The 23,082-nt window shown below is 45.0% G+C and overlaps 1 protein-coding gene across 2 annotated transcripts in view; it reads left to right on the top strand.

Annotated features, from left to right (window-relative positions):
• Nucleotides 1-11,943: 11,943 nt before the first annotated feature.
• The window catches only part of TTPAL (alpha tocopherol transfer protein like), a 63,915-nt gene continuing 52,776 nt past the window's right edge, over nucleotides 11,944-23,082 (top strand). The window contains exon 1 of one of the 2 annotated variants that reach the window (XM_086932559.1): nucleotides 11,944-11,965. Coding sequence is in view for 1 of the 2 variants with exons in the window: in XM_086932558.1 (XP_086788684.1) it covers nucleotides 12,128-12,134 (7 nt within the window). In the remaining variant the exon portion in view is untranslated. Of the gene's footprint in view, nucleotides 11,966-12,036; nucleotides 12,135-23,082 lie in introns of those variants that run through there. The other variant, XM_086932558.1, reaches the window with a different exon arrangement.

The following is a 23,082-nucleotide window of genomic DNA, read 5'->3' as shown; positions in this document are numbered from 1 at the left end:
AGGACACCTTAGTCGAGTTAGTATGGGCAAAACTATAGTAATAATATTGCAATACCACAGACAATATATTTGTTAAACATTCATTAAATGAGTAGAGCGAATGCTTTAGTGAGAGTAGTATAGACAGAACCTTAGCAATAACATCTTAGATTTACAGTCTAGATTCCAGGGCATGTATATCTGTTTTTTTCTTAATTACTAGAGAGATTGCTTGAGGCATAGTAATATAGGTGGAACCTTAGCGATAACAACTCCATATTACATTTTACGTTCCAGATCTATTGCAAATTGCTAAGACAATAAAATAATATCGGAGGGAACTAGATAATAATCTAAAACTCCACAAAAAGGAAGAGAGGAAGGGGTCTGATAACTGAGTCTATGATTTTAAATGAAAGGTAAATAGAATAGGTTATTATTAATAATAGTCTATTTACACAAGTAAGAAGCACTAAAACATTTTTTTATATATTTTACAACAGAGGCATATATTGGCCCCATCTCCTTCTATACTTTGGTGTGAGAAATACGAGGTTCAGAAGTAATATCTGTTTAAGTGTTCTTGAAATTGATAGTACCTCGGTGGGGATTAAATATTGAGTATTGATATAAGAAGGTCATTTTGGTTTTCCTTACAGAATATCCCACCAATGAAACAGGGGTGACTGATTGAGAGAGAGGTCTAACAACCCCTCTATATCTGACTACAAAAGGATACTTACAGCTGATACTGTATAGATATCTTGGATTAAGAACAGGTACCTAGGTATTATCTTTGGATGCCTGATTGATAAGGGAAGGGTTGCTCTAATACACATGGGATGCGATTAGTATGCACAATTTGAGGGATAGTAGGGATGTGTCCCCTCCTTTTCAAACTTTTAAATTTAGGATTCTGTCTATGAGGTTGAGTGAAAGGATTGTTTGGTGTATCACCAGGATATAAACACTGTTTTACCATTTTGCCTATCAAAGGTTTATTGATTTTTTTTAATTGTTTTATTCTTCTTTATGTCTTTGTTTGTGTGCTTAAGTACAGATTCTGATTATGCTCTTGGAGATACCGTCTTTTGTCCTGAAGAAGGTGGTGTTTAGGCAGTAATACCCACCGAAACGCGTCAACGCTTACTGTTAACAGGCATACTGTAGACTGTGAAAGACATTTGTTATTATTGTTAAATTCATTTATACGAAAATCAAATGTCATTATAATGAATTTTGTCTGATGTATGGGCCTGTTTAGATGATTAGAAACAATTTTTCTTGCAGGTTCTCCCAGTAATGTATTAATTTGTGTGGTTTCTGTTTGCAACATTTGCTAAACAGTGTTTTTGTTTTTTTTACTTTTCTATATGTTTTATTAATACTCCAAAAAATACTTGTATTTTTTTAGTTTGGGCCTTTTGATGGTGGTTGTATTATGTTCTGGTGATATGATTATGTGTATGAATGTATGTGTTTTGGTGAATTAGGTTGCCCATAGGGGAATTCCTTTTGACTGAGGAGTTATTAGTTAGATCAGACTTTCAAAAAGGTATTTTTTGTTTTCTTAATAACTTTGTCTCTGTTCAACGTATCTGGATTAAACTTTCCAAAAAGGTTCATATACGTTGGCTCCTTCATGGAATTTTTTTGTGCTGAACGAGGGTCAAGAAATCCCAAAACATTGATTTCCCATTGTATTTCTCAAAAGGAAGTTTGGTCTATGATAGAGACAAAAGGCTAAACTGAATTTTCTTTAGAATGAACAAAATAAGGCAATTAATTATGACATAGAAATTATGTTTAGTGCTCTAGAAAGCTAACATCAGTACACATTTTATACACATTCTCAAACATCTTCCTCCTACATGTAACAATGAGTCACCTTATTGCTTTAATCATGACAACATAAACCTCTCTATTTTCAATTACTGACATTTTGTATATCCTAATAGAAATGTATCATGCGTAAAGTAGGATACATTTATACTTAATTTACCATGTTCCTGTTAATTAAAAAAGAGAGAAGGGTTTGGTGGTATGCTGTTTTAAATATAAAGCCAAGGTATACCGACCAATTACGTTGTAACACCCCTATTTTGGTAGAATAATTATTATGTACCCAAGACAAATGAAAATTATCTAGCCTAATGATGTCTGGAGGCTGAGGACTGAGTTAACTTGCACCCTGAGGCAAAGCATGGTCCCCTAGAAAACCACAAATATTCACAGGAATAAATTAAGGACAGAAATAGGAAAGAGGAAGAAGGTGGTAGAGATATCTATGCAAGCTGTGTGTTACAGGTTTCTCTTTTATTTTTGCAACATTAATTTATTAACATCTAGGATTGTCATGCAAGAAAAAACTTGTATTTGTAAAGTACAACATGAGTTGGGATCCCGGATTTATGGTATTTATCTTTTTAACATTTCTGTCTTTATTAATCCATATTCATTTTTGGCTATCTTATTTTTATTTATCCATGTTTGTTTTGAGAATAAATGGAGACTTAAAATTGAATATATCCACGTTTATTTAACTGGCAAATATGCACTCATATTTTGGTGCCTGTCGCGTTTAAGCAAATTAAGTAGCCAAATAACAAGGCACTACACCAACAGAAAAATATTAGGAGATACATATAAGCTCTTTCGGTGCCAAGGACATAATGGTACGTCCTCGACGGTATGTAACTGTTACCACGGATTTTTTAGCACGCAGTACCGTTACCACGGATCCATTACCACGCAGGATCCATTACCACGGATACCTTTACCACGCATTTTTTTACAACGCAGGTACTATTACAACGCATACCATTACATCGTAAATTTAGGTAAGTTTAAAGGTAAGTATTGGGGTATTGGGTTTGGGTTTTGGGGTACAGGGGTATTTTTAGGTTTTAGGGTTGGGTTTGGGTTTTGGGGTACAGGGGTATTTTTAGGTTTTAGGGTTGGGTTTGGGGGTACAGGGGTATTTTTAGGTTTTAGGGCTGGGTTTGGGTTTTGGGGTACAGGGCTATTTTTAAATTTTAGGGCTGGGTTTGGGTTTTGGGGTACAGGGGTATTTTTAGGTTTTAGGGCTGGGTTTGGGTTTTGGTGTACAGGGGTATTTTTAGGTTTTAGGGCTGGGTTTGGGTTTTGGGGTACAGGGGTATTTTTAGGTTTTAGGGCTGGGTTTGGGTTTTGGGGTACAGGGGTATTTTTAGGTTTTAGGGCTGGGTTTGGGTTTTGGGGTACAGGGTATTTTTAGGTTTAGGGCTGGGTTTGGGTTTTGGGGTACAGGGGTATTTTTAGGTTTTAGGGCTGGGTTTGGGTTTTGGGGTACAGGGGTATTTTTAGGTTTTAGGGCTGGGTTTGGGTTGTGGGGTACAGGGGTATTTTTAGGTTTTAGGGCTGGGTTTGGGTTTTGGGGTACAGGGGTATTTTTAGGTTTTATGGCTGGGTTTGGGTTTTGGGGTACAGGGGTATTTTTAGGTTTTAGGGCTGGGTTTGGGTTTTGGGGTACAGGGGTATTTTTAGGTTTTAGGGTTGGGTTTGGGTTTTGGGGTACAGGGGTATTTTTAGGTTTTAGGGCTGGGTTTGGGTTTTGGGGTACAGGGGTATTTTTAGGTTTTAGGGCTGGGTTTGGGTTTTGGGGTACAGGGGTATTTTTAGGTTTTAGGGTTGGGTATGGGTTTTGGGGTACAGGGGTATTTTTAGGTTTAAGGGCTGGGTTTGGGTTTTGGGGTACAGGGGTATTTTTAATATATATTTAAAAAATTTACAATTAAAAATAATTTCATTAATATAAATATTTAATGATTAAATAATAAATAATTAAATTAAATATTTAAAAAATAATTATTTTAAATATAATAATGAATTATTAAATTAAATATTACAAAAATATTTTTAAATAAAATATATATACTTACCTATACTTACGTTGTAATGGTATGCGTTGTAATAGTATGTGCGTTGTAGTGTATTGCGTTGTAATGGTATCCGTTGTAACATGACCTGCGTTGTAAATAATCCGTGGTAATGGTATGCGTGCTAAAAGTACGCGTGGTAACATGGTACATTCGTCCTCGACAGCTGTGTTGCTGGGCCGAGTAAGTAACAATTACGTCCTGGCACTGGCCCACGGGGGAAGCCTAGGTGCTGCCACAGTGGAGCGCCCACCCACATGACACCCCAGGGGATGGCAGCAGAAGCGCTTCCGCTGCCACCCTAAACCCCCCATCAAAGGCTTAAGAAGGAAAGGTGAAGTTTAGTATGCCTGAACTCACCCTACAATAACACATCTTTTTATAAAGATGGTTTTTGCATTATGTGTTTGTAAGCCACTCTTTCAGAAGTGGCTGGGTTTTTGTGCTTTAAACATTTCTGTGTGTCTCTGCCTGGTTGTAGATTGACTGGCTGGATTTAAAAGCGATAGGATCTGGAGAATGTCTTCACACAGGGGAGGAAGTGAGACAGCACAGGCTGACCTGCATCTGGAGCATGCAGGGGGAGGAGTAGGCCTAGAGGTGAAGAGGCCTGTGCTGGTGCTATAAAACAATTGTCCCATCTCCTGCTGAGTGATTGAGATCCAGATCCCCATTATCAAAGGAAGAAGGTGTCACTGGTAGGGAGGCACCCAGAAGTGGTTTGCGCAGGGGTCAGTGCCCCCTGTAACACAAAGACTTCAAAGCCATTGTGGGGATAACTATGCGAGCTAAAGCCCCTGAACTTTGGATAATGTCTTGATCAAGTGTGAACAAGACTGGAGCTGCTTCGTGGATCAAGAGGAACCTTTGCCAAGGAAGAAGCAACTGAAGAGACTGCTGGATGTGAGCTGGCTGCTTGTTGGGAAACACAAAAGTTCCCAGAGAAGACTCTCATATACGCTGTGGGTGCATGTGCTCTGTCTAGCCTGAGACCTTCGCAAGTCGTGCCCTGTGATCTTGGGCACCTGGAGTTCCAAACGAGACTCAGAGACGCTGTGTGCTTGTGCTATGTCTAGCCTGAGCCCTTCAAGAGGATCGTCCTGTAAACGTGTGTACCAGGGAGCCAAGAAAGTCTCAGCGACACAGTGTGTGTGAGCTTGGGGGGCAGCCTGAGACTTTTGTGTGGATTGGCCCGTGATTGTGTACATCAGAAGAGCAAGTGTGTCTCAGCGACACTGTGTGAGTGTGCTGTTTGCAGCTGAGACCCTCGCTGGCGGTGCCCCGTGATCGGGGGCACCGGAAGATAAAGTATGTCTCAGCGACGCTGGGTGCGGGTGCAGTTTGCAGCCTGAAACCACTCTGGAGGTGCCCTGTGATCGGGGCACCGGAAGATAAAGTGTGTTTCAGCAACGCTGTGTGCGTGTACCTTCTACCGGCTGAGACCTGCGCAAGTGGTGCTTTGTGATCGTGGGCACCAGAAGATCAAGTGTGTCTCAGCGACACTGCATGTGTGTGCCGTGAGCAGCCTGAGACCCTCGTGAGGAGGTGTCTGGTTATTGTGCACCCGAAGTTCCTGTGAGTCTCGCTGACTCTCAGTGCGGGTGTAGTGTGCAGCCTGGGATCTTTCCATTGCCCAGAAATTCAGAGATATTGCATCAGAGGTCCAAGTCGCTGGATGAGGAGAGTGGGTTCACGCCCCCCAGGTAATGTGTGTCGACTCCTGGGGCGCAGGCGCGGAGGGAGACGCTCTCAGCCGCTCTCTGTGTCCTGCAGCGCAAACCTCTGCTTCGGCTCGGATTGAGGCCCATGTGCCCATGGAGTGGCGCGCAGGGGCCTGAGTGCGAAGCTGCATTTTACTGTGTTCTATCTTACCCGTGTGGTGGGGTAACTGTGGCCGGAGACTAACCGCAAGCCAGCACGAGTGGCAGAGAGATCACCGGAGGCACCGTGAGCGGTGCCAGAGTAACTTACGTATTGCATTACTCCTGCTTGCCGGAGTATCTGATGATTGTATACCGCATTGCTTTATTCCTGCACAACGGACTACCTGTTTGTTGTATTTCTCATTGCATTAGTTTGCCTAACGAACTGCCTGATAGGAGTGTTATGCATTGCACTAGGTTTGCATAACGAACTGCCTGATAGATGTGTTACACCTTGTCTTAGTCCTGCATTACAATCTGCCAGATTGTAGTATTACACGTTGCATTAGTGTTGCATACCGAACTGCCGGATATATGTGTTCTGCATTGCATTTGTTTCACATAACGAACTGCCGATAACTGTATTACACGTTGCATTGCTCTTTCCTGACAGAGTACCTGAAAGGGGACCGCACGCATTGCATTACGGGGGCATAGCAGTTTACCACATTGTTGCTTTACGCATTTCATTACAGTGACAGTACAAATCGCCAGATAGCCGTATTATGATCTGCATTATTCTTATGTTGTGAAGTACCTGATCCTTGCATAATGAACTGCATATTACGACATTAGGATTATGTAGGATTGTTTAATTTAGCTCAATAATAATAGGCCAGGGGGAGAATTACCCCAATGCATATGCTGGTTTCGTATTGTGTGGTCGCATCGTATCTCTTTTTGTAAACATACACTTGTTTTTCTATGAAACTTGTGTGGAGTCTATTTGTGGTGTCATCGTTGGATTGCTGTGAGCGCAATTGCAAATACTTTACACATTGGCCTTGAAGATAAGCCTGGTTGCTCGTGTCAAGCTATTAAGGGGGTGGAGCAGGGACTATCTCTAGAGGCGACCTGTCTTTTCCCTAACGTTGGGACTCCAGGTCCCTGTTTGGCCTACAGTACCTACCTCAGCCAACCAGGGATTCTGGGAATTCTAACAGGGACTATCCTTGGGTCATGTTTAGGGAAGGAATAAAAGGAAGAGTAAGGGTGAACAAATCAAATAATTATGAATAATATAAGACAAATATATAATAAATATCTATAAATAAACAGATGTTCAAGTACTCATCCGATCATCTTCTACCGGCGATCATCAACGGGTAAACTCCCATCTGTTGGTTAATGTAGAGAAATCGATCAAACAATCATAGTACAAGATACACCCTCCTCAAATAAAGGAGATTTAAGAGGAGAGCGTGAATTAGCCCTATCTCTCTCCTGTGTAAGGGTGAAATGTGGTAGGCTCCTTTTGAGTTGATCATGACAACTGTACAAATCCCTGCGTATTTTCTACCTCAAACCATTGTTCAAGAAATATTCTGTGTTTACTACAGGTGATGCTATGAAACTCTTATTCTCTCTTGTCACCCCAGATTTATGTTTCTTTACCGCAACCTTCATTTTAAAATCTATTACGGCAAGAAAAAGTATGGTTTTTTAACACAATGCCCATCTTAACCACTGCTGCTAGTCCATGTTTTATTATTCTTTGTTATGATATGCTCTTCCCCTCTCGTAACAATCCATGTTTGTAATGTTTTAATCTGTATACTTTTATGATGTTTTTTTACAAACAATCGAATAAAGTTTATGAATTGAATTGAGTTGATCATGACTTTTTTTGATATTCAGAAGTGGTTTTGGGGGGACGTGTTCAACCATTTCTGCATCAATGGCGCTCCCTCTCGCAAGATCCTTGGATCTTGGGAGACATTGCACAGGTACAAACTAGAGATGTACTAGACTCCTTCCCAAACTCTCCGACCTTTTCCTCTAAATTTTTCCCAACAAGATTAGACCTTTATCTCGGAAGAGATAGACTCCCTCCTGCAGAAAGGGGCGATTGCGGTTACTCAATGTCATCCCCAGGGTTTCCTCAGCAATGTATTCCAGGTCGAGAAGAAAGGGGGAGGGTCCAGGTTGGTCCTGAATCTCTAAGAGTTCAATGGGTGGATTGTCTATCGCCACTTCAAAATGGAGGGCGTCCACCTGCTATGCAATCTTCTGCAAGAAGGGGATTGGATGCTCCGGTTGGACCTGAAGGACGCGTATCCGTCCGTCCCCATTTACGCCCGCATCGTCGTTTCCTTCAGTTTCTCTGGCACGGCGTCTATTACGAATACACCGTCCTTCCCTTCTGACTTTCGTCGGCACCCTGGTGCTTCACAAAACTCCTCCGTCCTGTGGTAGAGTCCCTGCGTGCGCGAGGGGTGCGCCTGATCGTCTATCTAGACAACATCATTATCATGGCGCAGTCCCCTCAGCTGGCGGTTACTCATCTGGATTGGTCCATTCAGCTACTTCAGAGCCTCGGATTTGTAGTGAACTCACAGAAATCAGCCCTGATCCCTAAACAATCCATAGAGTTCCTGGGCTTTCAAGTGGATTCCAGCAGCTGTCAGCTGCTCCTACCCTCTTACAAGATCAGAGCGATCAAGAGAGAATTGAAGTTGATTGTGTTGTGAGCTGGCAGATTGTGTCCTTGAGGTCCATTGCCCGAGTAGTGGGGTTACTGGCCTCGTCGATCCAAGTAGTCTTCCGGGGCCCCTTCATTATCCCGCACTCCAACACCTGAAGATCCAACATCTCCGCAAAGACCTCGGTTATGCCGAACAGGTTCCTCTTTCAGAGGACGCCAGGTGGGAGATGTTGTGGTGGTTAGAGCACATGGAGTCGTGGAATGAGTTAGCCATCTTTGGCTCGAAACCCGAGATAGTGATAGAATTGGACGCCAGCTGCTGGGCCTGGGGTGCCCGCTGCGGTCCGATCTCAACAGGGGGCCGATGGTCTCCTGAGGAGCTCTCTCTACATATCAACTGCCTGGAGTTACTGGCAGGTTTGTTCGCCATCCGCAGTCTTTCCCCACGGAAAACAGACTGCTGCATCCTGTTGCGGATGGATAAAGTATCGGCGTTGCGGTACATGAACAAGCTTGGAGGTACGAGGTCCCGTATTTTGGCGGAGACTGCCATGGATTTTTGGCATTATTGTCTACAGCACAGACTGTCGGTAGTGGCGGAATACCTTCCGGGACGCAAGAACGAGGTTGCTGACTGGCACTCCCGTTACCTACAGGATTACAGCGATTGGTGGTTACACCCTCGAGTTTTTTGGATGCTGAACATTTTATGGGGTCCTTGTCAGGTGGATCTGTTTGCGTCACGTCTGAACAAACAGCTCCCGGAGTTTTACAGCTGGCGTCCAGACCCGGAGGCTCTGGCCTCGGATGCATTTCTTCCGAGGTGGCCCAAAGCCCTCTGTTATGCCTTTCCGCCTTTCGTCATGATCACCAGGGTCCTGGCCCAGACCAGGCGCCAACGGGCGGAATTAGTATTAGTAACTCCTCTGTGGAGAGCACAGGTATGGGTCCCGATGGTGTTGGGCATGTCTTGTGCTGTACCAGTGCTCCTCCCCCAGAGATGGAATCTGTTGCTGGACCCTCACAAGACCCCTCACCCTCTAATAGACGCGGGTCAGTTGCCACTCGTGGAATGGCGAGTTTCAGGGACAGATGGCACGCCCCAGGCCTTTCGGCGGACGCTTCCGAGTTCATCAACCAGGCATAGTCAGATAATACCCACAAACGGTATTCATCAGCATGGAACAAGTAGCGTCGCTGGTGTGTTCGACCCTGCTACAGCTGATGTCTCAATGGTCATGAATTTCCCAGCTTCCTTAGCTTCCTCAGGTTCGGCCTATAGGACAGTGAACAATTTTCGGTCCGCGATTTCGGCGGGACATTCTCAACTTGATGGCAAAACAGTTGGGGAGCACCCCTTGGTTTGTAAACTGCTGAGAGGCATTAGGATGGTCAGGCCATCATGCCCCAAATATTTTTCCTGTGGGATGTCTCAGTGATTCTCCGGTTCTTAGAAGCTTGGCCGGGGAACAAGTATTTATCACAGAAACAGCTTCAGCCAAGCTCGCTATGCCCCTATGTTTAGTTTCTTGCAGACGAGTTTCCAACATCAGAGCTTTAGATCTGGCTGGTCGTCGGTTTTCCTTAGAGGGATTCAGGTCAGGTTTTAAAGTCTTTATTTCGATATAAAAATCATAAAAGACATTAGAGGGAGTCACTTTTGTTATCTCTAGACCCACCAAGTGCAATTCTACTTCGGTGTCTCATCCGATGTTTCCAGATAATCCCCAAGTTATGAGTGGAACAATGTTTAAAGGCGTACGAGGTAAGTACCTCTGAGTTTCGTTCTGATATGCAAGGTCAATTGTTTATTGCGTTGCAGAAACCTTTCAGACCAGTGACTCCAGCTACCTTGGCAAGATGGGTTCGCTGGCTCATGAGTGAAGCAGGCATTGATATATCTAAATTTGGCGCACATTCTGTTCGAGGCGCAATGGCGTCTAAATCATTTTCATTGGGAGTAAGCCTTTCTGACATCATGAATACGGCAGATTGGTCCACGGAATCTACATTTAAATCTTTCTATTACAAACCTATTGGGGATGTTGCATCGGCGGTGGTGGCTCAGCTTTGAACAAGCATAGTTGGTGCCTCCGGTCCTGACATAGAATTAAAAATTAGCGTACATTCGTGACAAGTATTTTCAGTTCTATTAAGGACAACGGAAGCGAGGATTATCCCACCCAGCAGTTATGTCTTTATAGAAGGATAAATGAAAGAAAGAAAGTATGATTTCTGTCTGTATGACACTCTCATGGCATTATTTTGCATAGTTCCTGTACCCCCTGTGACCCCCCCCCCCCCCCCCCATCCCTTGTTGTAGGATTTGCTGTTGGCACATAGTTATGGGACGATTGTTATTATGCAATTCTCTCTTTTGGTTCCAGATTCAAATGGCAAAGAGAATCACATTTGTTGGATTCCTGTTTCAGCGGAGAATGATCTCCCTCTACGAAGTTGGTGTTCCTTCACCTGGTTTACCAAGCACGGTTGGTCCTGCAAACCTGAAGTTTTCCTGTTGGTTCTTCGGGTTATCTGGTTCTTCTGAAAGTTTCGCACCACGGACAGCGTGCAAGAAAGTATTAAGTTGAAGATGTTGGACTTATATGTTACAGTTTTGCAAAGAAAGGGGACGTATGTGCCTCGGATGGACATTATATAGGCACAGTCTCTATGGTTAGAGAGTACAGTGTGTTTATGGGATTTGTAGTTAATGATGTGTTTAATAAAAAATATTGTTTTTTTTTTCCTGCTGTTTTAAAGCAAAGAAAATGAGAAGCATAATCCTCGCCTCCGTTGTCCTTAATCGAATTGAAAAATCTTGTCACGAATGTTCGCAAATTTTTTATTTTATGGAGGCACGAAGAGCTTTAGGTAGACATATATCAGGCGCGCTACACCCATGGGGCTCACAGGGCTTCAGCCCCCCTGTCGTGTGTGTCAGTCCGGGCTGACACAGCTTTGCGGGCTGGCAACAATCTGATTGCAGCCGCACCCGAGTACTTAACAGGTCTTTAAAGACCATTTACTTGTAAATTAGGCTTTATGTTGTGTTTCCACCCCTTCTTACAGCCACTGTCTATGGTTGGAAGAATTAGCCCCCCGAAATATTTTTCACCCCCCCCCCCCCCATGCCCGGAATTTGGCTCTAGTTGCCCGCCCGACACATAAAATAATGGAAAAAGTGGCATTCGCCAAATGAATATAGGTTGAAGAAGGTATGTTAAAATAACCACCGGTATGTTATAATCACCTCGATACATCAGCCAAGGAAACTCGTGAAGCAGAAGGATAGTGCTTGCTTGATAATGCCCAAGCAACGTGCACCTGACTCGTGGCGCTCTGTGTCCCATCGCTGCCCCTACATCGGTGAGAACACGCTTTGTTTTCCTTCTAGCGAAAGTCAATGTTTAACAGGGAAACTGCGCCACCGAACACCGGTGACAATGTGACATACACTAGAGCACCATATAAACAACAGCGTGGAACGACGGTGACGGCTACGCGCTGGACAATCACTTCCGGGAAGGGAAAGGTATGTTTTCCCCTACGCAGCAGCAGCGCTTTCTTCCGCATGTTGAAAGGAGGCGGGCCATTATATTCTAGCCAATCGCCGAATTAACAGGGCAATACAGCCACCCGATTGCCTTAAATTCCCTTCAATCATTGTGTCAAACAAAACAGGCAATCGGATTTTAAGGTCCTCCGGAGGGTGGCGGGAGGTAAGACCCTGGCGCGGTATCCTCTAGCGTCATTTGGGAGTGTTAGCTTGGATGTGGCGAGATTACTGCTTGCATGCTGATGACTTGTTCTCCAAACCTGTAATTTACATGACGCTAGGACGAGGGTCGGCTATCGTTGCGGGATGTTTAGACAAATGGTAGATGCAGGGTATGTGCACGACTTCCGCAGTCACTCATGCATAAGGCCAGGTTATCACTACTTTGTGGATGGACATGCGATACAGCGGGTCAGAATAGAAGAGGTCCTTGAGTAGGACGAGGTAATATCGCGTATTATTTAACCCTATCACGTTCGGATGGCACAATTTATTCAAATAATTTCTGTTAGCCAGTGTGCAGGTGTGCGTTCAGGACAGGTGTTTCATTAAACGACACACCGACTACAAGTTCTAGAATACACAGTACTCGAAAAGGAAAGAACAACATTGTAGCCAAGAAGACTAGGTATCGAGCGAGAAGACGACATGAATCGTACCTGTCATCCTGTTGTCTGCAATGACTGATGTTTAACGGGGTGATCACGTTAAAGTGGCTGGAGAAAGAACACCTTTTGCAGAGTGTCGGAAGACATTTTGTTTGTCGGAGGTGAATACTAGTGCACAAGCGACCCAAGTCGAATTTGGCTAAATTGAAGGTTATGCTGGGGGTATGGAAGGGCTTGATAAAAGCTTGAAAGACTCGAAAAAGTTGTCACTGCAGCATGCACATTGAGATAGGAAAATGCGACTGGTGGCCGACTCAATTTACATACAGGGCACACGTCTTAAGCATTTGCAATGCAACGGTCTCGCCTTTGCAAAAGTTAGAGCTATTGGCATTGTAAATGTCCTACTTTTTATTTGTGTTGGTGTTGAAAACATATAAATAAATGGCATTGCCATCTATAATGGCAATAGCTTAATCTCTTGCCAATGTGAGTCCTATTGTATTGCATTTTGCTGCTTGTGCAAGAAAATTGTGGGGTGCAGGACGAGATGCAACAGGATGCATGCATATTCCTCTAACAAGAAAAGCAATAGTGCTGGTGTTTGACTTTATTAAATGTGAGGGGGTAGAGGAAGAGGTGCAGGTATCCTCTATGGAAGTGTGGGGGGGGGGGGGTAATTGTGCGGTTATCCGTTTTTATACTCTCTGAGATATATGCCATTCTAAAGGAGGCCTAGATGCTTAAATGTGACCACTATGCTCTCTCCAAGAAACATTTTAGATACGCAAACAGTTATATTCTTTGTTTGTCTGTAAAACATGCACTTTGACTAGAATATATGACTGTAAAATTGATCCTTAGTTCAGAAATATTTCAGTATCCTGACGGGTAAGTAAAGTGTACTAGAGAGTAGTAGAGAGTGTGTATTCGTAGTACAGAGAAGTGAGTGTGTAGTATAGAGTGATTAGCAGAGAATAGTAGAGAGTAGCGAGTGTGTAGTAGAGAGTAGTGAGTGTGTAGTATAGAGTGTGTAGTATAGAGTGAGGAGTAGAGAATAGTAGTGAGTGTGTAGTAGTAGTGAGTGTGTAGTAGAGAGTAGTATATTGAGTAGTAGCATGTGTGTAGTAGAGAGTGAGTAGTAGAGACTAGTATATTGAGTAGTCGAGAGTGTATAGTAGAGTGTAGTAGAGACTGTGTAGTAGAGACTGTGTAGTAGAGACTGAGTAGTAGAGAGTGATTGGTAGAGAGTGACTATCGTCTGACAAGGTGGGGGCCACAGGATGATGACAGACTCTGTGTCATCACTAAAGAATAGACAAAAGATGTTATGCAGAGGATGATTATAAATAATGGTTTTGGAGGTGTGTAGGGGTCTTTTGATTGTGGAAGTAAGAGAAATACGGTATATTTGAAATAGTGGATTATGGGTAGCAGTGGCGGTGGATATTTTGAGATGGTGGGAGATGGAAGACAGTGAATACCTTGAGATGGTGGGAGATGGAGGACAGTGAATACCTTGAGATAGTGGGGGGTGGAGGGCAGTGGCGAGGGACATCTTGAGAGGGGGTGCTGAATCATGCAGAGCAGCCGGCGGTGAGCAGTGGTGAAGGAACAGTGCTGAACGCAGCGCCCTGAGGCCCCCTACCTGACTCGGCGAAGCTGATGATCTCTGAGGTCTGCTGCTGCTGGTCCGGCATGGACGTGGCGTGCCCGTCCAGGTTGGGGATCTCCACCCGGCCGTCCTCGCGCACCTTTCGCTCTGGGTCTTGACGCCTTGAGAGCTATGCACCATAACAACGTATGTCTTTCGCCACAGCAAAACAGCGATTGCCCCGTCATATCCCCATCACTCTTCCTTTGCGAGTTGTTGAGACTTACTACCCAAAAACACGTTTTCATTCATCAGTTGCACTCTCTACAGAGACTGTATTCATCTTGGCATTTACTTATGTCCAAGCAAATTTGCTCTACCCTTTTTTTAAAAAATTTTTTTTACGTTTTGCCCTACCGAGCATAGGAGGGTCAGAGCAGAGAAACGAGCTCAAAATGGAAGCACGGCTCAGCCCCCAGCATTTCTACCGCGCGCACCGCTTTTGCACTGCCATATTTATCCTTCCCACAGGCATACAACAGCCGTAGCAGGGGGCGGGGGGGGGGGGATAGGGGATGAGAGGATTTGCCCAGAATCACCAGGGGCCGCCCATGCGAGGCTCGGACATGGCTCCCCTGCTCGAAAAAGGCCTCTTTTTGACCTCATATATATCCAGCAGTCCATCTATCCGGAAACCATATGCACATAAACAGGATTATGTTTTGTGGGCTGCATAGCATGAGTCATGGCAATGATAGGATTGGTCATGTATTTACAGCTCGCACAGACTATAGTTCTACTCATGCTTCCCCCTACTACTGAGCGCCCCCTACTCCTGAGTGCTGCGTGAGCCGAGACGTCGATGTGATTATTAAGCGGATTCTACTGTATGCCTTTTAATTGAGGAACGATTCCTAGCAGTCCTCGCAGTGATATTCCAGTGAAAATTATATTTACCTATAGAAGTTCAAAACGGGGCAATATCTTAATTTATGCACAAGGTAAAAACGCTTCGTCCAACCTCTCCTACCCTCTAGCTGTGCATAGCGTCTGCTGTAGTGCAGGAGTGAATATCCCCGCCGCCCCCCCCCCCCGGCAGTCTTTCCCCTTCTCTTCAGGATAAATTCGAAGTCAGACCCTGTTGCTACTCTTGTCTCCGTTCATCAGTAATGACATGGTAGCTTTTCATCCCCCTTCAAAGCTCTGCACAGACGTGCATTTCCACTGTTCTACTTGGGCAAAACCTTGCCTAACATGTTCATGGACTTAACCAGTCACCTCTCAGGAAGACAAGGCAAACAGCCGCCTTACAAAAGTTTCTATGCTTAATGTTGTAGCTGCGAACTTTCTGTAATTAATTTAGGATTCCTGGTTTCAATTACCAGAATAAACTTCTCCAGCATTTTGTGGCTGCTACTTCTTTTTTTTTTTGTTTTTTTTTGTGACGAGTTATCCTGGTGAATACCTGGATCGTACAGCTTTTGCGGACATTGCGCAAACCCGTAACCTTCTGAGCCATCCTACCAGCCTTATTACGCTTCTCGTATTTCTGTTAGGGGGTAAAGTGTGGTAGAGGCACCCCGCCGCAGTGGCGGCGTTATGAGGCATCAGTCCAGCCCTTAACCGCTGGGCTTCCAGACTACGGCAACAGTTGCCGCTACTGGCTGAGTGGGACTCGATGAGCAGGTGTCCTGCTGTGGGGAGAAGCCCTGGGGGTCCGGCGTGGGGGAGCCGGTGGCACACAGCAGACAGACCAGCAGGCAGGTGAGGGATCCGTCGGCCATGCTACCCGAGGTGGCGGGGAGCCCCACTCCTGGCGGCAGCCTCGGCGCAGGAGCAGAGGTCGAGCAGGTGGCCCGGCTGCCCCAGGAAGTAGGAGCGACGCGCAAGCCTCCTCCGCGGGCACTGGGTCGGGGAGGTGCAGCCCCTTCCACTTCTCTTCCTGGTGCTCCAACAGTGTCCCAGTGCAGATATTCTAAGCAAGAACATTACGTGAAACAGGCACTTCCACCAAAAGTCCACTTCAGGGTATTATATTATTGCATGTTAGTTCCGATGTGAGCAAAAGTTCGTTTTTTGATATTAAAAAGTGTACTTGCAAGTCCTCCCCTCTGCAGCACACGTGAAAACCTACGAAAAGAAAATAGACAGCCGAGGCTAGAAGTGCCACAGATGCAAATCCACACTGACGTAGCCTTTCTCTTCCCCCGACTTCCTTCTGCTGTAAAAGGTTTCTAATTTTTATGAGGCAGGCCCTATAAAGATAACACATCTTTTACAGCAGAAGTAAGTCAAGTAAGCCAGTCTGGGGCTTAGCGAGAAAGGAGAACGTCACTAGGACCTCTTCTCCAATGGCTGGCAACCGTTTAGGAGGCCAGCCAATGGAGAAGAGGGGCGGGGCTCAACCCTCGTTAGTGAAGTACACTCTAAAACATAAAATCTCTCAAGCTAGACTTCGCAAGACCTAAAAAGAAGCTGGGGGTCTAACCTTGTTAAACAGTATGCAAGGGTCATCACGCTCGTGATATCGCATGTGGTATCACAGGCTGTGACATCAGATCCTAAGATCTCATTCATAAGTTTAGTAGATCCATTATGAGTACATTTAAGGACATATCAAGATTTAACAAATGAGATTTTATGTCCGGGTTGTGTTAAAAAAGGCAATCAACCCAACACAAAACCTGGATGTCAATTTAGACATTTATTTGTTAAAAACTCCTCCACAAAGAAACTGGTAACATTGAGAAACTTGTCTGTAAATCTGCACTGCTTAAGTGGTAATGGTAGGATAACTGTGGAGGTTAACACATTTGCTGGAGAGATCTGTGTTGGTCTAGTCACAGTTTTGACTCAGAGTAGCATAGAGGGTTAATGTGTCTCCTGCAAAGCACACCATGTAACATGAGCATTACTGATTTTTATTTTATGTAGATAGGTATGTGGGTTGCTACTTTTGACACAGATCCTTTTGTTACTTGCAGTTCATAAATTGTAATCCTTCTAATATGTGACTTCTACACCCTGTAACCATCCCTGTTTAATGTAACACATACTGTTCATTAACTTACACACATATATGATTTATTGTCAATGTATAATGTGTATGTGTGACGTAAAGTGATCCGACACCCTGCATTTGGCTAAGTAGCTCTATAAAAGAAATAAAACAAATAGTGGCATTTAAATTGTTATTTGAGTAAATGCTGGGATAGACCAACACATCTGACATTCTTACAATGCATGCATATCTCTTATATACAGGAACTAAACAAAGTCAAAATCATGACACTCTTAAGTACTTGTGAGGTAATAACAAGCTATGTACTTTTGTTTCCACTCCACTGAATTTGCATCTTTGTTTGAGGCTCCAGACAGCTCCAAGCCAAGGAAAGGAGGTCTGATTGCCCCCTGAATTTGGAATTTGTGTGGGACTCTGCTGGAATTTAAAATAAACAAGCCCCCCTGCCACCTGCATGTTGCTGCTCAGAACAAAGAGACAATGTGCAAACAGTTCTGCTGAATGTGTGTCGGTGCCTGAAAATTACACCCGGACCAGTTGATTTCAGATGAACCCAACTTCTTGGTAGGGTAGACCGCGTCTACCCTGTGAAAATAGTGGGTGGATGCCGCCTACCTGCATGTACCCTCGTCTTGCCCTGTTTACATACCAATAGAATGTATCAGCAATAGGACAAAAACCAAGGTATCTTCTAGGATCTCAATGTCTGTTTACTTTATAATTAGTTATGGGCATTCTTATGCTTCAATGGTTTATTGAGCCAGATTCTCCCGAGCATTGTTTCTGTGAATTGCCGTACTCTGAGAAAGTTTGATTAAATGATGGAAAATGGTGTATTTTTAAATGCAATTTTAATACTTTTCCAACAGGCATACATTTTGCACCGGCATTTCAAATATTCCTGGCATGCACATGGTCTCCTATTTTCTAAGATATAGAATAGTATCACCCTTAGCTCTGCACCCTTCACCTCCATGAACTTTCTTTCATTTCCCTATTGTGTCCCTTTCCCAATAGATTCTCAACCGGAGGGAAAACCTACTTATTGGGGGCAAAATGGGAAACTTAAAATGCAAATTTTACAATCTCGGTTTGTGGACATTCGAGCCATCAGTTCATTGTTTATTGCATCTGGTTTAAAACACCAGTTTAATTCATATATATATCATAACTCAGTTAACTACGTGTGTCTTAAAAATGCAGTGCCTAAAAAATGATCATGGGGGCTTCGCCACCGAAGCTCCGATGGAAGAGAGTGCTCCTGCGATGTCAGACACTGCCCTGATAAACCCCTTTCATCCCAGCAGGGAATGAAGAGTTGACCCCTTCCATTGCCTGGGGGCCACCTGCTGCTGTGTATCCGATCCCCACAGCCTCTTGCTGTGACTGCGGCCTAAACTGGAGCTAGACAGAGAAGGGCAGCCAGGGTGCCTGAGTCTGGCTCCTTTGCCTGCCCGCCCGTGACGGGTGGGCGTTCACCACAAATCTGGTGTACTGGGAGCACCTTTACACCACCACCACATATTTTTCCTTAAAAGACACCAAGATCCTGGCCCTATTGCTTACAGCCGCGTGCGGCAGCTCTGAGCAGGGGGCCTAACACTGGGTTGACTGGTACTGTGGGGGAAGACGCCATCTAGGTGACCTAAGGAGTGGACAAGTGGTGCCTGCTGGTCTGGGAGCACTGTGGGGATTGAACTAGTGTCACACACCTCTCCTGCATCTCATGACCTCCTCCCAGTCTCAATGGCCTACATCTAGTCCTGACCAGGTCTTCTGAATTACGGTTGCACCTGGCCTACTCCTTCCATTTAATTGAGCACTAGATGTACAGTATTGGGTTCACCCTTCTACCCAGTATCCACTTCCGGGTAACTGGATTGGTTATAGTTATGATGGTTAAGGGCAATCTACAACAGGAAAGGCTTCTCTTTGATTATAACACTCTTCTCTACAGGGACTCCACCATTATCTCTGAGCCCCTCGATGCCAAGATCTTATCCTTGGCCACTCGCCTCATGGTGCACTTGGACAGGCAAATTGTGCTGATTTACAGAGCAGAACAGCTGAAATTAGACCTCCAGTATGACCACACTGACTAGAACGAGAGTAGCCAAGCCGAACAACAGGTTTTGGCCATTGATGTGAAAATTGAGGACCTAGAAGCACACTCTTAGCGCAACAATATCTACATTATGGGTATTGCGGAATTCACCAACACTGGTCGTATGGCACCCTATATTGATCCCTTGCGTGTTTCACTTTTGGAATGTAAGAACTTTTCATGTGCATTCTTGGTGAAAAGGGTGCACAGGTTGCTTGGTACTCGCCCCTCTCCTGGGGCTCTCCCTAGACTCATTATTGCAAGTCTCCTACATTTTTAGGACTGTGACACTGTTCTCCGACTGGCCCAGAAGCTTTTCAGGAGGCCTGTCACAAATTTACTGAGGCACATCGGTTTTGTGACCTCGTCATAAAATATACAATGTTGTTCTCTGCAAGACTAAATTTGAAATTCGATTGGCAAGCTCCATTTCTTTCAGCAAGCTCCCGGACCCTGACATTCTACAAATCACTTCCTGCCTCCGGGTCTGTACCAGCGTCTCCAGCGAGCCTGCCCGGGAGGAGTCGCTCCAGTCCGATGCGATCTAACACTCCTGTTTACTGATTAGATAGCCCCTCTCCCCTCCTCATTACCGATTAGTTTTTATTGTATCTCTGCACATGGCCATGTGGCTGGGATGTGACTATGATGATGATATTTCTCCCCGACTCACTTCCCTGCTCAGAGCTACTGGTACTGAATTGGGATGCATGTGGGTGGGGCAGTATCTTATGCACACACACCTGTTATATTATGATTTCCTTTCTTATCTATCCTACAAACAATGTCTCACTTCATGGTGTGTATCACCCCCTGTTTACATTTGACTTCCCTATGGGAACTTTCGTTTGGAGATCCAGCTTTGGATGTCAGAAAGTTGGATCTAATGTCTACTGAACTGAAAGAAATACACAAATTATGTAATTCAGCCTCAGACAGTAAGCCACATAGGAAACGCCCAATTTGTATAATTTTCATGTTTACCACAATATCTAGTACTTGTCTTAATCAACAATTTAGAAAGCACCAAGACACATTAGATGCCATGCATTGCACCAGTTCGTGTTGAACTTACAGACCTGCACATCTGGAGTAACAATATTGACACATGTTCATGGGGCTAAGGGCATTAATATCTTCCTCAAAAATATGTTACCTATTGCAGCCTTTATTACAGCACTCGTACCTATTTTGGAGTTAGATTTCTCCTCCCAAGCATCTTTCAAACCAGATTTTGCTAGCATAGCTCTCCCATACCCAGTAGAGTCAAGGTTGCTACTGCTATTTTGATCCCTGTTCCAAAATGTACACTGATGCACCACTATGGTATTTAGCTTCGACAACTGAAGGAAATGATAAAAGACTAAGTTCGGCTATTTCGGTCTACAAGCCAATGGAGGGGATTCAGATAGTCGAAAATACATTTCTTCGTTCCCTCTTGTCTGTCCCTCAATCAACTCCTACCTTTGCAATCCATCAAGAATTAGGTGTTGGTTATGTGGCAGACGGGCTGAGGCTGGGCCCAGTGCTTTGTTGGCTCAAAAAATAGCTCTTTAACACTGAACCATATGATTATTAGGGAATGTGTCACCCTGGACCGAGCGATTAACATTCCATGGCTTGCTTACGTTAAGAACATTCTAGCTCAGCTTGGACGTTCAGATCTATTTGATTTCACTGATAAAATAAGAAAAGATGATTTGGCGTGGATAAAATTACTCTTTTCTAACCTGAAGTCGGCAGAGCGGGAGGAGACTGAGTTAATGAAACCCTCAGTTAAAGCTCATTTTCTGTTAAAAACTCATCCAGAGAATGAACCTTACCTGAGGGTTGTTACAAAGCCATTTCACCACCTGCTTCTAACCAGATTTCGTTTTAACCTAATTCACTTTTTTCTGGGTAACTCGCAAGTTTGGTGTAGGACGAGTGACTTTGGTCCTTGTACTTGTGACAATTTCTTGACTCAGGACACAATGCATTTTACTATGTTCTGTGACCACTATAATGATATTCGTAGAATGTTCCTTGTTCCAATACTTGAGGGGAAAGGCTTTACTCGGGTCAAACCTGGTTTACCGTATCTGCAACTGCTTAATGAGCTATGGGAGATTTTTAGGTCTCGGCTAAAAGACGCGCGTAAGCGCGTCTCCGCCGAGATCTTATGTCAGGGACGATGCTTCCCAGGAGACAGGGTCTGTCGCGCGCTTTGCCTCTCTGGAGGCGATTTCCGCTGGCCACGCGCTCGCGAACGCGCTCAGCTGCTGTCTCCTGGGAAGCAGCTACACCACACGCGCATGCGCAGAAACAGCGACAGACACACACGAGCGCTCATGCACGCACGCACCCACACATACAGCGAACCCAGCGTCGCATGCATACACACACACACACACGTGCACCGAGCATCCCCCCCCACCCCTCCGTTGTCGCACCCCTCCCCTCCGCCGTCGCACCCCGCCCCCCACCCCTCCGCCGTCGCGCACACACACACGCAGACATACAGGCATTCTCTCCCCCCCCCCCCGCTCCGCTCACCGGTCAAAGGCCCTCCGGACACGCAGACATACAGGCATTCTCTCTCTCTCCCCCCCCCCCCCCCCGTCCCCTCCGCTCCGCTCACCGGTCAAAGGCCCTCCGACCGCGGGGCTCTCCCTCGGTGCTCCTCCAGGCACTCCGTGGGCGCGGGCTTCACAAAACGGAAGTCCCGCCCCACGATAGGTTTCGTTTTCTCAGTCCCGCCCCACGTTAGGTTTCGCTTGCAGCTCGTTGGGTATAAAAGCTTGTCGATCCAAGTGTGTGTGTATTGCAGATGTTATCCCTTTTTACAACAAACCTTGACCTCACCAGAGATTCGTAATTGTCCAAACATTCCTCTATCTTGGTTAGTTTTTGTGTAATAGGAGATAGCAAGGTAGTTAAAATACTCTCAAATGTCTTCCACTGTTCTAAATCACAGTTCAAGTTAATACCATTTCCCGCTGCATAATTGGTATCACCATCAACCAAATCGGCATTAATTATAGGACTGCCCTCCTCGGGTGAGACACTGTCACGGGTTTTGTTCGACCTTGCCACTTTTGCTCTACAAGGCTCTACAAGGCCTTTGTGGTCCTCCTCCCCGCTTCCTTTTTACTGCCGGTTCCAGAGTTAATCATTTGGTAGAGGTTTTTTTATTTGGGGATGTGGCAGATGCACGTGTAGAGACGCTGGCTGTAATGTTACTTTGGGTCAGTGGCGATTTTGGGGAATCCTCTAGTGTTCCAAGGGGATATGGAACTTCAACGCCAACCTCAATATTAGTCGATGGTATAATAATGATTACATCTTGATGAGCTGGCGAGCGAGCTGTAGCTATAGTCCCTAGGGAAGATCTCCTATTTAATAACTGGACCAGAGACAACAGATGCTCGGTACAGAGGTCCCCTAAGAATAAACTGATCAAGCGTCCCCACCACGCTGCCACCATGAGAAGTACCTAGGTATTTCCTTTCCTGTTTGCTCATCTTTAATAACTTAAGTGAACTTAAGCCAACTGGTAATGCAGAGTAGTGAGTAGTGAGTGCAGAGTGGTAATGCAGAGTAGTGAGTGCAGAGCAGTGAGTGCAGAGCAGTGAGACCAGAGCAGTGAGTGCAGAGCAGTGAGTGCAGAGCAGTGAGTGCAGAGTAGTGAGTGCAGAGTAGTGAGTGCAGAGTAGTGAGTGCAGAGTAGTGAGTGCAGAGTAGTGAGTGCAGAGTAGTGAGTGCAGAGTAGTGAGTGCAGAGTGGTAATGCAGAGTAGTGAGTGCAGAGTAGTGAGTGCAGAGTAGTGAGTGCAGAGTAGTGAGTGCAGAGTGCAGAGTAGTGAGTGCAGAGTGCAGAGTAGTGAGTGCAGAGTAGTGAGTGCAGAGTGCAGAGTAGTGAGTGCAGAGTAGTGAGTGCAGAGTAGTGAGTGCAGAGTAGTGAGTGCAGAGTG

The sequence above is a fragment of the Lissotriton vulgaris genome, chromosome 7 (assembly GCF_964263255.1).
Source record: "Lissotriton vulgaris chromosome 7, aLisVul1.2, whole genome shotgun sequence".
In the NCBI taxonomy this organism is placed as follows: domain Eukaryota; kingdom Metazoa; phylum Chordata; class Amphibia; order Caudata; family Salamandridae; genus Lissotriton; species Lissotriton vulgaris.
This window is presented reverse-complemented; position numbering and strand designations above follow the sequence as displayed.